This window comes from Leptodactylus fuscus, chromosome 1 (assembly GCF_031893055.1).
Source record: "Leptodactylus fuscus isolate aLepFus1 chromosome 1, aLepFus1.hap2, whole genome shotgun sequence".
Taxonomy (NCBI): domain Eukaryota; kingdom Metazoa; phylum Chordata; class Amphibia; order Anura; family Leptodactylidae; genus Leptodactylus; species Leptodactylus fuscus.
This window is the reverse complement of record NC_134265.1, coordinates 112,869,041-112,882,963: the sequence shown is the minus strand read 5'-3', so window position 1 is coordinate 112,882,963 and position 13,923 is coordinate 112,869,041. Positions and strand designations below refer to the sequence as shown.

Sequence of the window (13,923 nt, the reverse complement as noted above, 5' to 3'; positions counted from 1 at the left end):
AGGAAAATCTGCAGGGCCCAGCTTTTGTGATCCGCTATCCTGTGTCACAGTAGCACAAACCTTTAAGTTATGACTACTTTATCTATAGCTAAAATAACAAATGTATGTGAATACATACCAGCCAAACCTTTTCCAATGTCAAGGGCATATTGGCTCAGATCAAGAGTCACAGAAGCACAAAGGGAGGAAATAGCTAAAATGAAAATAGAAGATTAAAGACGGGTCATTCAACTTCCAAATGGAATTATTTCTTATTAAGTAATTACAGACAGACTTACTTTCAATCACATTTTCAGGACTACGTAGGAGAGACTTTTGTAGCATGGGTAAGACTTGTTCTTTAAATTCTTCATGCGACAGGCGCTGCAGGAGTGGGGTACAACTCTCCTACAACCAGAACATATTCAGATAAATACCTCCCAATATCAGATACCAATGTGAAGCAACCTATAGAAAATCACCTTACCAGTATGTAGTTTGCAGGTTTCACTTTGCTCATGAGAACCATTTTGACATAGAAATCTAGAAGATTACTCTGCAGGGGTGAGAAACAAAACAACCAATTGTAATCACAGCAACATTTCAATTACACAGGTATCCGTCACTGTCTTCTCACACTTACCCTGTATGTATTCAGAAAAGCCAACTCATTTTGCTTCACACAGAACTGTACAGCAAGGCCAAGCATACCAGCATATTTCTGGTTGGGTTCGAGGCTGAAAAGTGCACTCAGATATTTAGCCACAAGACCGGGATTCTGAGGAAAATAATAGGTTGAAGAACGATAATAGGTAAACGGATAAATACAGTACTATTTATTACACAAAGACTATAATGTGCTGAGGAATACACTAGGACTCTTAAAGTAAAGGTAGTCATCACGCACCTCCTTCCATAAGGTGTTCAGCTTCTTAGATGAACCTAGTATTGCATGTCTGTGTGAGCCTCCTAATATATCCATCAACAGAAATGACTGGCACTCAACCTAATATGATAGGTGACAAAAAGAGGCGTGAAAAGATGCGAAAAATACCAGCGCTATTGCCACACAATAGTGCCAGATCAAAACTCTCAATGACTTCTTAACTCACTTTAAAGGTAATCACAGTATGGAAACTGTTTAATCCACAGTCACAAACAAGTTTCCAATCACAGATAACCAACTTATAAGGCAAAAACATACCAATCTTTTCCATGTCTCTCCTTCCTGCTTGTCCGGGATGGAAAACACAACTCTGGCAATCACACAGGTCCATGACAAGGCCAAAGTTGCTGCTGAACCAGTACTTTTGCTGTAAAACATCAACCAATAGATGACTTTCTATCAATGACACATTATACATTCTAATACAAAAGCAGCATATATCTGACATTTACCTGGGTTCTACATTCTTGTTCCCTATTCCAGATGTCTGAAGAGATTGTAGAATGTTCTTAGCAGTGGCATCTGGCTGGGACTCCACTAGTTGTTGGATAACAGACTGAAGAGCTCGACGAGAGCCTGCATCTCTGTGAAATAAGAAAAGTAGAATAACACAGTAATGTCAAAGACTCAGAGAACTCAACTCACCATGTGTGCAAAATGTGTTTCAAACCACTATTGTACCCATCTACATCAGTAAGTATGTACTGGCATACAGTGGTATACATCACCCACTGCCACAATACCATGCAGTATACGTTTATTCTGCAGTTGCCCCCTGTATTGGAAAGTTCAGTCTGAAGGGCATATCTATAGTTTCTTTTGCACACCAATAAATGACAAAAAGCAAACTTTAATGGGTTCCATCAAGTGAACGCAGCCTTATGGTTGCAAAGTTTTTCTGAGAGTATAGCTAAAGACAAGGTTGAAATGCAGCCTAAAACAGGTATTAAAATCTCACCTGTATCGATGCAATGTCAGGCAGAATAATTTTGAGAGGCCTTTAACAGCAGGCTCTGGCAGATCTGAAAAATAAATCCAAATTTTATATACTTTACCTATAAATATCAGAGTATATCAAAATACAACATTGCAATATATGGCCTGGCTAGGGGTATTCAACACCTTAGTGACATGCGCCATACTATTATGGCAGATGTCGAAGGTTTAAACATGGCACCCACTTAAAGTCATGGGCAGAGGCCAAGATCAGAGATAGGACATTTAATCACTCAGAGATAGGACATTTAATCACTCAGATGCCATGGTCAAATGCTACTGCTCCATCTGGGTTGTTAACATCACTTTCTATTTCAGGTTTGGTAGCAGAAGTCTAAAAATGCGTGAACCATAAAAATATAAAACATTTATCCCACGCGGTGAACACCAAATTGGGAATCAGCTTTTTTTTTTGCCACTTTGTGTCACAAAAAATGTAATAAAAAGTGATGAAACTGATAAAAACTGGTATCAGTAAAAACTACATATTGTCTCACAAAACTTGGACTTGGTTCTAAGGCTATTGCTGGACACTTCCTGCTTGGCCTGAATAAGACACCCGCCCAGTGTCGAAACGCATAGCCGTTTTAAGCTGTTGTTCATGTCCTTGGAGCAATAAAACAGAACCAATTCATCTTAACCTTGCATATCGTCATTTTTATTTTTCAAGTCTATTACGGATTTTGCTGCCTTTAGCACTCTGCCAGTTCCCGGTTTTTCTATATATCCTTTCCATTTTTTCACCACCCACTGTGTGGGACGGTGTCCGGGTAAGAGCTGCAATTGGCCTGGTGGGCTCCTGATTGGAATCTACTATTTCCACCAGACGGGCGCCAGGTCACCCTTTTTTAACTTGTCCCACAAAACAGACACATTACACAGCTCTGTACACTGAAATATTAAAAAGAAGTTATCGGTGTCAGACTATGGCGACTGAATTCTTTTTTTTTTTTTTTTTTTTTATTTCAAACATGGAATTAAAACATGAAAAGATCTTATGAATTTGGTATCACCGTGCTTGTAACTAGCTATAGAATAAAGCTAATTTTTAACACATGGTAAATACCATAAAAATAAAACCTGTAATGCTAAGTTCACACTAGTGTTCGGGTTTTCTTTCTTTGGGTCGCTTATACTGAAATCAGCAGAGAAAAAAAGTTCTGCTTGCAGGACTTTTCTCTGTCTATTTTAAGCAGAATGGGGGACACAGCCCCCGAAAGGTAGTGTGAACCTAACATTAAAAAAATGGCACAATTGGCACAAGTTTAACCGCCCCAGCCCATTCTGAATTTTCTGTAGGCTTCCCAGTATATTATACAAAACATTAAATGTTTTATATAATGTACTGTGAAGCAGTACTTTTCTCTCTGCATGATTCGTGCGGACACCGCGTGGAAAATACACTGACCCCATTATAGTCTTAGCTAATCTCTTTTTAACCCCTTCCCGACATTCGCCGTAATAGTACGGCGCTGCTGGGAAGGGCTTCCCGCAAACCGCCGTACTATTACTGCGGATGCATGGTGCGCACACAGAAACTGTGTGCGCACCATGCACAGCAGGTGACAGCCGTAATACACGGCTGACAATGCCCCGTGACACCCGCGGTCGGAACCGGGTCCAATTGCGGGTGTTAACCCCTGATATGCCGGCGGTCAACATGACCGCCGGCACCTTCGGAGTTTCGGTTCAAAATGGTGCCGATCGGCACCCCCCGCGCCGGTTTCGGGGGGTGCCGGTGTTCGTAGGAGGCAGCCCGGGGTCTGATCAGTGACCCCGGGTCTGCCCCATCACTTACCCCGTCCTTGCACCTGGCTGATCCTGCCGTAAATGAAGCTGTCAGCCTGTGCGTCTACACAGGCTGACAGCTTCCTATACACTGCAATACACGTGTAACACGTGTATTACAGCGTATATGTAGTGAAGCGGTGATCAGCCAATCACTGCTTCAATCCCCCATGGGGACAGAAAAAAAAGTGAAAAAAAGTAAAAATAAAAAAGTTTAAATAAATTTAAAATAAAATAGAAATAAATAAAGCCCCAAAAATCCCATTTTCCCCATATAAAATGTTTTATTATGTAAAATAAAGAAAAAAAGAAAAAAAACATTACATATTTGGTATCGCCGCGTCCGTAATAACCTGAACAATAAAATTAAAACATTATTTAACCCGAACGGCGTAAAAAAAACATGTAGAAAACCGCACAAAATAATGATTATTCACCACCTTTCCCTTACAAAATGTTCAATAAAAAGTAATCAAATGGTCAGATGAAAACCAAAATGGTACCAATAAAAAGAAGAGGTGTTCCCGCAAAAAATAAGCCCTCAACCAGCTCTGTCTAGCGAAAAATAAAAATGTTATGCCTTTCAGAAGATGGCGATGAAAAAATAATGATTTTTTTCCCTAAATTGAATTTTATTCTGCACAAATAGCAAAGCATTAAAAAATAATATAAATGAGATATCGCCGTAACCGTACCGACCCGCAGAATAAAGGTAACATGTTACTTATGCTGTACACTGCACGGGAAAAAAAATAAATGCTAAAAAGCAATGCCAGAATTGATGTTTCCTTTTGCATCCCACCCAAAAAGAGTTAATAAAATGTAGTCAATAAGTTACAGGGCCCAAAATGGTGGCATTGAAAAGTACATCTAATACCGCAAACAGTAAGCCCTCATATGGCCACATTGCCAGAAAATAAAAATAAAAATCTAGCTTGTACAATGTGAAGACAAAAACCCTAGGAAATGTATAAGCTGTGCGAGCGTTTTCAGGGGACACCCCATATTTAGAGCTTATGAGGGATAATACACCAGCGCTGACCCCCCAGAATGCCCCTCTTCCCTGTCCGTGTCATAGGAGCTAGTGGGAAAATAAAATAGGATTTGGTGTACCCAATTTACTCCGCACAGCTTACACATTCACTTCGGGGTTACTAATGCTCACTACATCACTTGATAAATTCTTTAAGGGGTGCAGTTTTCAAAATGGGGTTACTTTCTAGAGCTTTCCACTGTTTTGACACCTCAAGGGCTTTGTAAATGCGACATGGCTCCTGAAACTGATCGCAGCCAGATCTGCCCTCTACAAGCTCTTTGGCGCGCCTTCCCTTCTGCGTCTCGCTGTGCGTCCATATATTAGTTTACATCCTCAAGTGGGGTACTATGGTAGTCGGGAGAACTTGCCTAACAAATTGTGGGATGCGTTTTCTCCTTTAACCCCTTGTGAATGTGCAAATTCTAGGGCTAAACAAAAATATTAGTAAAATAAATTCAAATTTGAAAATTTCACCTCCATTTTGTATTAATTCCTATTAAGCACTTATAGGGTTAAATTACTAGGTATATGTTGTTTTGGCTTATTTAAGGGGTGCAGTTTTGAAAATGGGGTGATTTATGGGGGGCTTTAATACAAGGGTCTTTCAAAACGCCTTCATAACTGGATTAGGCCCTTTAAAAAATGGGTTTTGGAAATTTCTTGAAAATTTTGAATATTGTTGTTTCACTTGTAAATCTTATAATGTCCGTAAAAATTAAAAGGGCGCCTAAAGTTTGATGCCGACATAAAGCAGAGATCTGGAACATGAGATTTATGATATAATTTTGGCGGTCTGACTATCTGTATGTAATGTACATCATTTCAAACTTTATAAAATGCATATTTTTCAAAATTTCCACCAAATTTCCAATTTTTTCATAATTAAACACAAAACATATCAACCAAAATTTACCACTAACATGAAGTACAATGTGTTACGAAAAAACAATCTCAAAATCACTTTGGTAAGTTAAAGCATTCCAAAGTTATTGCCACATAAAGTGACACATGTCATAACATTTCCTGCTACATGAATACCCACCTTTAGAAGAAATACATAATTTCAATTCATTCAAAATCTCTTTCCGTTCTTTCACACTCGAAGTTGTGACTTTCGCTGCAAACTTCTTCAGAGTATCCTGTACCTAGAAAACATAGTACAACTTTTTAGTTGAACCAAAGCAGTGAAGTATAAGCTGAAGTTAACGTGTTCCTCCGATTATAAACAACTTTTCATAAATGAATAGTGCATTTAAATACTTTGTATTAGATCTTATTATGGATATCTTATTTTGTGCTCTACTTATTAAGCTGTTTTCTTCATCTTCAATGTGACCCAGAGACACACAAAATATTTAAAACAAAAAACAAATGAATCTGCTTTTCGCAGACATGAAAAGCAGGTCAACCATGTACAGCACATCACCTGCAAATGAGCAGGATGGGGTGCTTTTGGCGAAAAGCATGGACCAATGATGTGGACGTGTGAATAATATCTTAATATCTAGAAAGTGAAGAAGACATATTTCTCTAATAAGTTAAATATTCACCTAAATTATTAGTTTATGAAAAGTTGTTTATAACTGGAGGTATTATTATTACTTTTAGATCACCATTAAATCCATGGCGCTGTACATTTGAGGGTTTACATACAGTACGTAAAGCATGTACAATACTAAAAGTGATCAGCTAGAACAGTAAAAGGGATAGGGACAGCAAATGAGGGTAGATGCTGTACGGATGGTGATGTGGTGGCAATAGTGCTATTGAAGGAAGTAGGGCTTCTTGAATAGGCGCGTCTTTAAGGTCTTCTTGAAGCTTGTGAGGGTCAGTCTTATATGTTGTGGTAGCAAGTTCCAGAGTATGGGAGATGGTTGTGTGAAGAGTGGATAAGAGCAGAGCGAAGTAGGAGGTCCTAGGACGATTGGAGGTTACTTGTGGCCAGGTAGGAGATTAGGTCAGAGATGTATGGAGGAGACAGGTTGTGGATCAAGCCCCTAGCTATTTTCTTCACGCCCCCCTTCACTTGCTCGTCATGATCTTCGCATCGTCAGCAGCTGCAAGTCTCTTCAGCAAGATTAAAGTTTCCATGCGTGTGCAGTTTCCCCCCCTTGAGGAAAACGGTAAGGATGGCGGGCGGAGCATGTGCTGTACACTCTGGCTGATCCCAAAGTGGTGCTGCAAAAATCATGACAAGCAAGTGAAGAGGGCATGAAGAAAATAGCCAGGAGGTTTAGATTCCCACTATGGCGCAGCTGTGCTCGGAGCACAGGGGGAACATACAAAAAGTCGGTGTGGAATAGCCTTTCTAAAGGCTATGCAAGTATGTGCTTAGTTAAAAATGACTTTACCCAATGATAGAGCCCCTTTAAGTTCTATTTTTGGGAGATGGGTAGCCAGGCACTGGCAGAGGGTAGTGTCGGATGAAAAAAGGGGCGAGAGTTGTATTAAAGGGATTCTATTATTAAAACTGCATTTTTTTCTCACTAACACGTAGCAATAGCCTTAGGGCCCCTTCACACGGAGTTTACGCTCCGTGTATTCTGTATACGCTCTGCTCATTTTGTTCATTTTACACATGTAAAAATACACGTGTAAAATGTAGTTAGCCAACGAATTCAATGGCTTTTTCGTATAACGTGCCTCTTTTTGGGCGCACGCGCAGAAAAATGCGCGTTATATGAACATGCCATTTAACTCAATGGCTAACTACATTTTACACGTGTAAAATGTACAGAATACACAGAGTGTAGTCTCCATGTGAAGGGGCCCTTAAGAAAGGCTATTCTTCTCCTACATTTAGATGTCTTCTCTGTGCCACCATTCCATAGATATCCCGGTTTTCATCAGTATGCAAATGAGTTTTCTCGCAGAACTGAGGGCAGTACACAGTACGCTCGTGTAAGCGGCCACAAGAAAATGGCCGCAGGCATGGCAGAGCCGACTGCACATGCGTCCCATTTAAAGCCAGAACAAGCCTTCTGAAGAACACGTCACGGAGAGGGCGTTCCAGAGGAAGAAGAGGCCAGCGCTGGAGAGTTTTCTTGCAGCACTGGGGACGCCCACAGTGCTGTTTGAGTGCTGGGGACCGTCCCCAGTGCTGTGAGAAAACTCATTTGCATATTGTTGAAAACCGAGATATCTACGGAACGGCGGCGCGGAGAAGGCATCTAAAGGTAGGAGAAGAATAGCCTTTCTTAAGGCTATTCCTACGTGTTAGCGAGAAAAAAATGCCGTTTTAATGATAGAATTCCTTTAAGTGAACAACAGAGTTTAGATTAGACTGGAAAGGTCAAAAGCATTTGCTGGAAGGCCGTGGAGAAGGGTGTTACAGTAGTCTAAGCGGTAAATTATGAGGTTGTGGACAAGCATTTATGTAGTTTCAGGGGTGATGAAGGGGCAGATTCGATGAATGTTCTTGAGGTGGAGGTGGCAGAAGGTGTTGGATGTGTATGTTTTAAGGTTCAAACAGTGCAAGAGTTTATACTCTACAGCAAGCATAGATTACCTATAGATTACCTATACTAATCAAAGGAGATTATAATTCCAGATGACACAAGCATATTATCGGGCCCTGTAACCTCTAAATTGTATAGAGCTGTAATACAGCACTGCATTGGAAAAGGCTCATATCGATTCTTGATGATTCTTCCACTTAATAATAACACATTTTATTTATATAGTGCCAACATATTCAACACCGCTTTACAAATTGTAGGTTAAAAAGTACAGACAAAATGAGACATTAGAGTAATAAATCAATTCATACAACGGGATCGAGGGCTCTGCTCAATTGTATAAATGTTCAGTATATGCTATGCCAGCTAACCCATTTGATTCCAGACGTCTGCTTGGTTTCTTAACATCCTTGAATTGCCTTTTACCTTGAGTAGTGGGTGACTTAAAGAGGACCTTTCACCATTTTGCCCATAGGCAGTTCCATATACTGCCGGAAAGCTGACAGTGCGCTGAGTTCAGCGCACTGTCAGCTTTCCCGATCTGTGCCCGGTGTGAAGAGCTTATGGTCCGGTACCGTAGATCTTCTATGGTCAGAAGGGCGTTTCTGACATTCAGTCAGAGTTGTCCTCCTTCACAGCACAGCCAATCGTGCTGTGCTGTGAGAGCCGGGAGGAACGCCCCCCTCCCGCTCCTGATAATGCTCGTCTATGGACGAGTACTGTGAGCAGAGGGAGGGGGGAGTTCCTCCCCGCTCTTACAGCACAGCACTATTGGCAGTGCTGTGAAGGACGTCTCTGGCTAACTGTCAGAAACGCCCTTCTGACCATAGAAGACCTACGGTACCGGACCGTAAGCTCTTCACACCGGGCCCAGATTGGGAAAGCCGGCAGTGCGCTGAACTCAGCGCACTGTCAGCTTTCCGGCAGTATATAGAACTGCCTGTGGGCAAAATGGTGAAAGGTCCTCTTTAAGTTTAAGTGTTACTTATTGTTTATAATCTTTTTCTTGCATGCTTGTGCTTATTTCTTTATTAAAATCACTTAAACCAGTAGTGTGTGGCATTATCACTATCCTTACAACCCACTGTAACCCCCAGATGTCACTAATCTGGCTATTTACTTTGTAGGAGTGATAAGAGGATGACTTACTAACATGTTTTTTGTGGACTGCTGATCAGTATTTGCTGACAGCAAAATCATTATGATCAAGTTCAGAAGGCCTAACTGCTGTATTTTATGGCACGCTCACAGGGGTTGTACAACAACAGATGGTTATCAGCTTTGCATAACATAGGTGCTAATTGTATGATGGCCGCAGGCCCCGCCAGAAGGGAGAACTCAAGGTGTCCATTCCACCCTCAAGAGACATCTATGGGTATGAACTTGAATGAGCAGTGGGCAAGTATGCAAGCTGCTCCACCATTCAATGTCTATGAAACTGATGGAAACAGTATTGTTGTCATTATTCTTCACTAAATTTGAACATATGATAGCTTAGCACATAACAATAGGGTTATTAGACAATTCAATATGATAATCCTTCTTCTGTGCAACATCAGCCACTCACTGGGAGAGACCAGACACCATTTACGTGGTACAGTACATGGTTGGCAGGTTCAGCCAGCAATCTAATGTGTAAGCAGAAAATAAAAAAAAAAAATTCTTTAAATGGTTCAGAACAATCTACCTTCAATATTGATAGTGTTGTGCTTGAAGATGGGCTTTGCAGAACTATAGTTAACATCACAGGGCACTTCATATGTATCTTTATAGAAAGCATGTCTCATGTAAACTGCTGACAAATTTAATAAGGACACAGGCAGCATCAGTCTGGAAAATATGGTCTGTGTATAGGCTTGATTTCTAGAAGACCCAGCCTTACATAGTTATTTACGATGCTGTGAGGCATTGCCTCACCCTGACATTACCGTCCAGTACTATGATCAGGATGGGTCAGTAGTTTCATGGTAAACTCAGCATCATAACTACCGTATTTTACGGACTATAAGGCGCACTGGACTATAAGCCGCATTGCCCATGAGCGCCTTATAGTCCGTCTCGGTTCATATATAAGGCGCACCGGACTATAAGCCGCAGTCCGGTGCGCATTATATCTTATTGAAAGCGGCGGCAGGCAGACTTTGCCAGCGGCCGCTTAACCCCCCGCGTGCCAGCCGCTTCTATTGGAAGCGCTCGGCAGGCGAGGAGGGGCTCTATCAGCAAAATCATGCTGATAGAGCCCAACCGTAAACGTTTTAAAATAAAAGCCTGAAACAGAATGTGAAACTTACCGAGCGGTGCAGGGTGGGCGGGCATTCAGGCCTCCTCTTCCTCCGATGTTCCGTCCTCCTCCGGCGCTCGCAAGCTGATAATGGCCAGGGCACATGCGCAGTAGAAGCATTATATTGCGCATGCGCCCCGGCCATTATCAGCGAGCGCCGGAGGAGAAGGACGGAACATCGGAGGCAGAGGAGGCCTGAATGTCCGCCCGCCCGCCCTGCACCGCTGGGTAAGTTTCACGTTCTGTTTCAGGCCGGCGTGACAGCAGGGCTGCCGGACACTTCCTATTCATTTCTATGGGAGCAGGCATGCGAGCGCTCCCCATAGAAATGAATGGACTGCTTTTTTCCATTCATTTCTATAGGGAGCGCTCGCATGCCGGCTCCCATAGAAATGAATGGGAAGTGTCCGGCAGCCCTGCTATAACGCCGGCGTGTACGACTGTGATACACGCCGGCGTTCGGTAGTGTGAATGCACCCTTACGGTGCCTTTTATGTATGTATGGAAGCGGCACGCAGTCTTTGCCGCCGCTTCCATCCATATATAAGCCGCACCGGACTATAAGCCGCACTTACGATTTCTGAGGAAATCGTAGGTTTTTATGTGCGCCTTATAGTCCGGAAAATACGGTATGTAAGTCTGGGTCTTCCAACACAGTGAAGATTAGGAAATATGGCCAACACACAAAACCAGAAAAAGTGACCTGAATGGTGGTCAATTGTAAGTATTTGCTTTGTGCATTAAACGGATCCATCACTAAAACATCATTCTCTTAAACTGCTTGGGTTTAGCTACTCTTAAAACTTTCTGAAATAAAGTTATAAAACAGTGTACACCATATGCTGCACCCAATATATGCTCAGTGAGGTTACATGCACTGGCCTGGCTGCACCTGTATACTATACATGCAGATGGAACTGGATTTTCTCATGACATTATGGAAAGCTACACAGAGGGTGTACACTGTTATCTCTTATTTGTAGACACAATGCTACAACAGTTTAGAGAAGGATGTATAACCCACCAATATAATGGTATTTGAAAGTTTAGTGCTCTAAAGAATTGTGACAGGTTTCCTTTAATCAGTTTTTTCCATGAAAGAAATATATGGCTTAACCACAGGATATGGCATAAATGATTTGTGCATGTGGGTGCAACCTGAGACCTATTCCTAAAATGAGAGCTTCTATGCCTGCTACTTAACTGGCTGAGACAACTTTCAGCTAAGGTTGGGCGGTATGGAAACAACTTGGCTCACTGTTCTACACCATTTCCGTAACTACCATTCACTTCTCTAAGAGTTACAGAAACCGCGTAGCTCAGAGCTTTGTTGTTTCCGTACAGCCCAGGCATAGCAGACAGTCTTCTCAGCGAGGATGCAGCCAAATACAAGGAGGCTTGTGGGACTCACTTCTAAAACAGTGGGGGTTTCAGAATTCTTTAGTTGGAAAGCCCCTTTAAACTCGATATTCCCGAGACACTGGACAGTTTCCCCTATATTTCTTGGTGCTCTCGCAATCATTATTCATACGGTATCACAAATACCTCAATAATTAGCATTAAAGGAACTGTCTATTTTTGAGGTAATAAAGCTCAGTCACTGGGTTTCTGCATTACCTTGTATGGTAATGTTAAATAGGTAAATATGTTACTAAGTAACATATTTAGTAGGACAACCCCTACACATGTTAAGGGAGCGTTCACACTACCGTCGGTATCCGACAGTTAGTGTCCGCTGCTAATTTCCGTGCAAAATCTTGTGCGGACATTAGCATCGGACACTAGCTGTGTCCGTGACATTTTGCATTGATTTAAATGGACATCGGGTGCGTTCTTTTACTGTCCGTGGGTGTCCTTAACTGTCCGTTCCCAAAGATGTCCTACATGTAGGTTTCTGCTGTCCGCTTGAAAAGTCGGACATCTTTGGGAACGGACAGTTAAGGACAGACACGGACTGTAAAAGAATTTAAATCGATGCAAAATGTCACGGACACAGCTAGTGTCTGATGCTAATGTCCGCACAAGATTTTGCACGGACATTAGCAGCGGACACTAGCCGTCGGGACACCGACTGTAGTGTGAACGCTACCTTAATAAACCTAGTTTCAATTTTATTCAAAAAATCAATGTGTGGGTTTCAGGTTACTTTGTATGCTCATGACCTGGACCAGTGGCTGAACACCTGTGTACACATGCTGCACACTACACCTAGTTGTCGTCTACCTCATAGAGCAGGGGTCGGCAACCCCTGGCACACGTGCCAAGACTGGCACGCGAGGCATATTTTGCTGGCACTGCAGCCAGCCCGCAACTTTCATACACTAATTGAGAGAGCGTCCTTTCAGTGCTCTGGTAGAGCTGCTGTGTAGGACACGCCCCTTCTCTCACTGCCCACCAATCAGAGGTGAGCCTCTCACTGCACAGGATAAGGGCTCCCTGGACCTGCTGCTACATGTGAGGAGGAGCTCCTGTCGTCTGCAGCCCTGAGGAGGAGAGAAGCAAAGTGAAAGTAAAAACACCAGGTACGTGTGTTACTAACTATTCTCATTAATGTCAGGCATTTGGGGTTATTACTTTAGTTTTAGTAACTCCATGTGCCTCACATTAATAGCAGTTAACCCCATCATGTCCCTCACATTAACCCCTGTGTGGCTCACATAAGGTTACTGATATGTGAGACATATGGGGATACTAATAAAGGATCTATATAATGAAGATATTCACTTATTACCTCCATATGTCTCACATATCCGTGTCCCTTATGTAAAGCACACAGGGGGTTAATGTGAGGGACATGATTTGGTTAACTGCTATTAATATGGAGCACATTGAGTTGTAACCTGCAATGCACATGACCAGATTCTTTATCTACAACTGTGGATAAAGTACAGACCTATATATTTCAATTGACCCATATATACAGCCATTCTTTTTGTGGCTGTGTATCTGGGCCAAATTGAAAAGCTGAAAACTATTGAGCAGGTCCTATATCTGTCCTATACATCCCCTATATCTGTCCTATACATCCCCTATATCTGTCTGCATTTGCAGCCCTGTCAATTCATTTTAACATATAGGTCAGTGAAAACCACATCCGTGCCATTTGTATGCAGGATGCGCAAAGGCAGAGGCCCCACATTGCAGAAACGCAGCGTTTTTGTTGCAGATTTTCATGCGGTTTATTTCAACCAAAGCTAAAAATGGCTACAGAAGGAATGGGAAATATATAGGAAGCTTCTTATACGTCTCCCTTCTGCTCAATCCACTCCTGGCTTAGGCTCAGAAAAACACAGCAAAATATGTAACAAAAAAAGCTGTGTTCCAACAACGTGAGGGCCTTAGGCTAAAGCCCCACGTTGCAGAAACAGCTTTTTTTCGTTGCAGATTTTGCTGGTTTTTTTTGAGCCGAAGCCAGGAGTAGATTGAGCAGGAGGGAGAC

The 13,923-nt window shown here is 42.1% G+C and overlaps 1 protein-coding gene across 2 annotated transcripts in view; it reads right to left on the bottom strand.

The window, feature by feature from the left end:
• The window catches only part of GCN1 (GCN1 activator of EIF2AK4), a 48,995-nt gene that overhangs the window by 32,553 nt on the left and 2,519 nt on the right, over positions 1-13,923 (bottom strand). For both annotated transcript variants that reach the window (XM_075276214.1, XM_075276206.1), the window contains exons 2-10: positions 5,788-5,890; positions 1,884-1,947; positions 1,378-1,509; positions 1,184-1,292; positions 887-985; positions 623-757; positions 467-535; positions 279-387; positions 119-193 (exon numbers count right to left, since the gene is read on the bottom strand). In XM_075276214.1, coding sequence (XP_075132315.1) covers positions 119-193; positions 279-387; positions 467-535; positions 623-757; positions 887-985; positions 1,184-1,292; positions 1,378-1,509; positions 1,884-1,947; positions 5,788-5,890 — 895 coding nt within the window. The remainder of the gene's footprint in view (positions 1-118; positions 194-278; positions 388-466; positions 536-622; positions 758-886; positions 986-1,183; positions 1,293-1,377; positions 1,510-1,883; positions 1,948-5,787; positions 5,891-13,923) is intronic.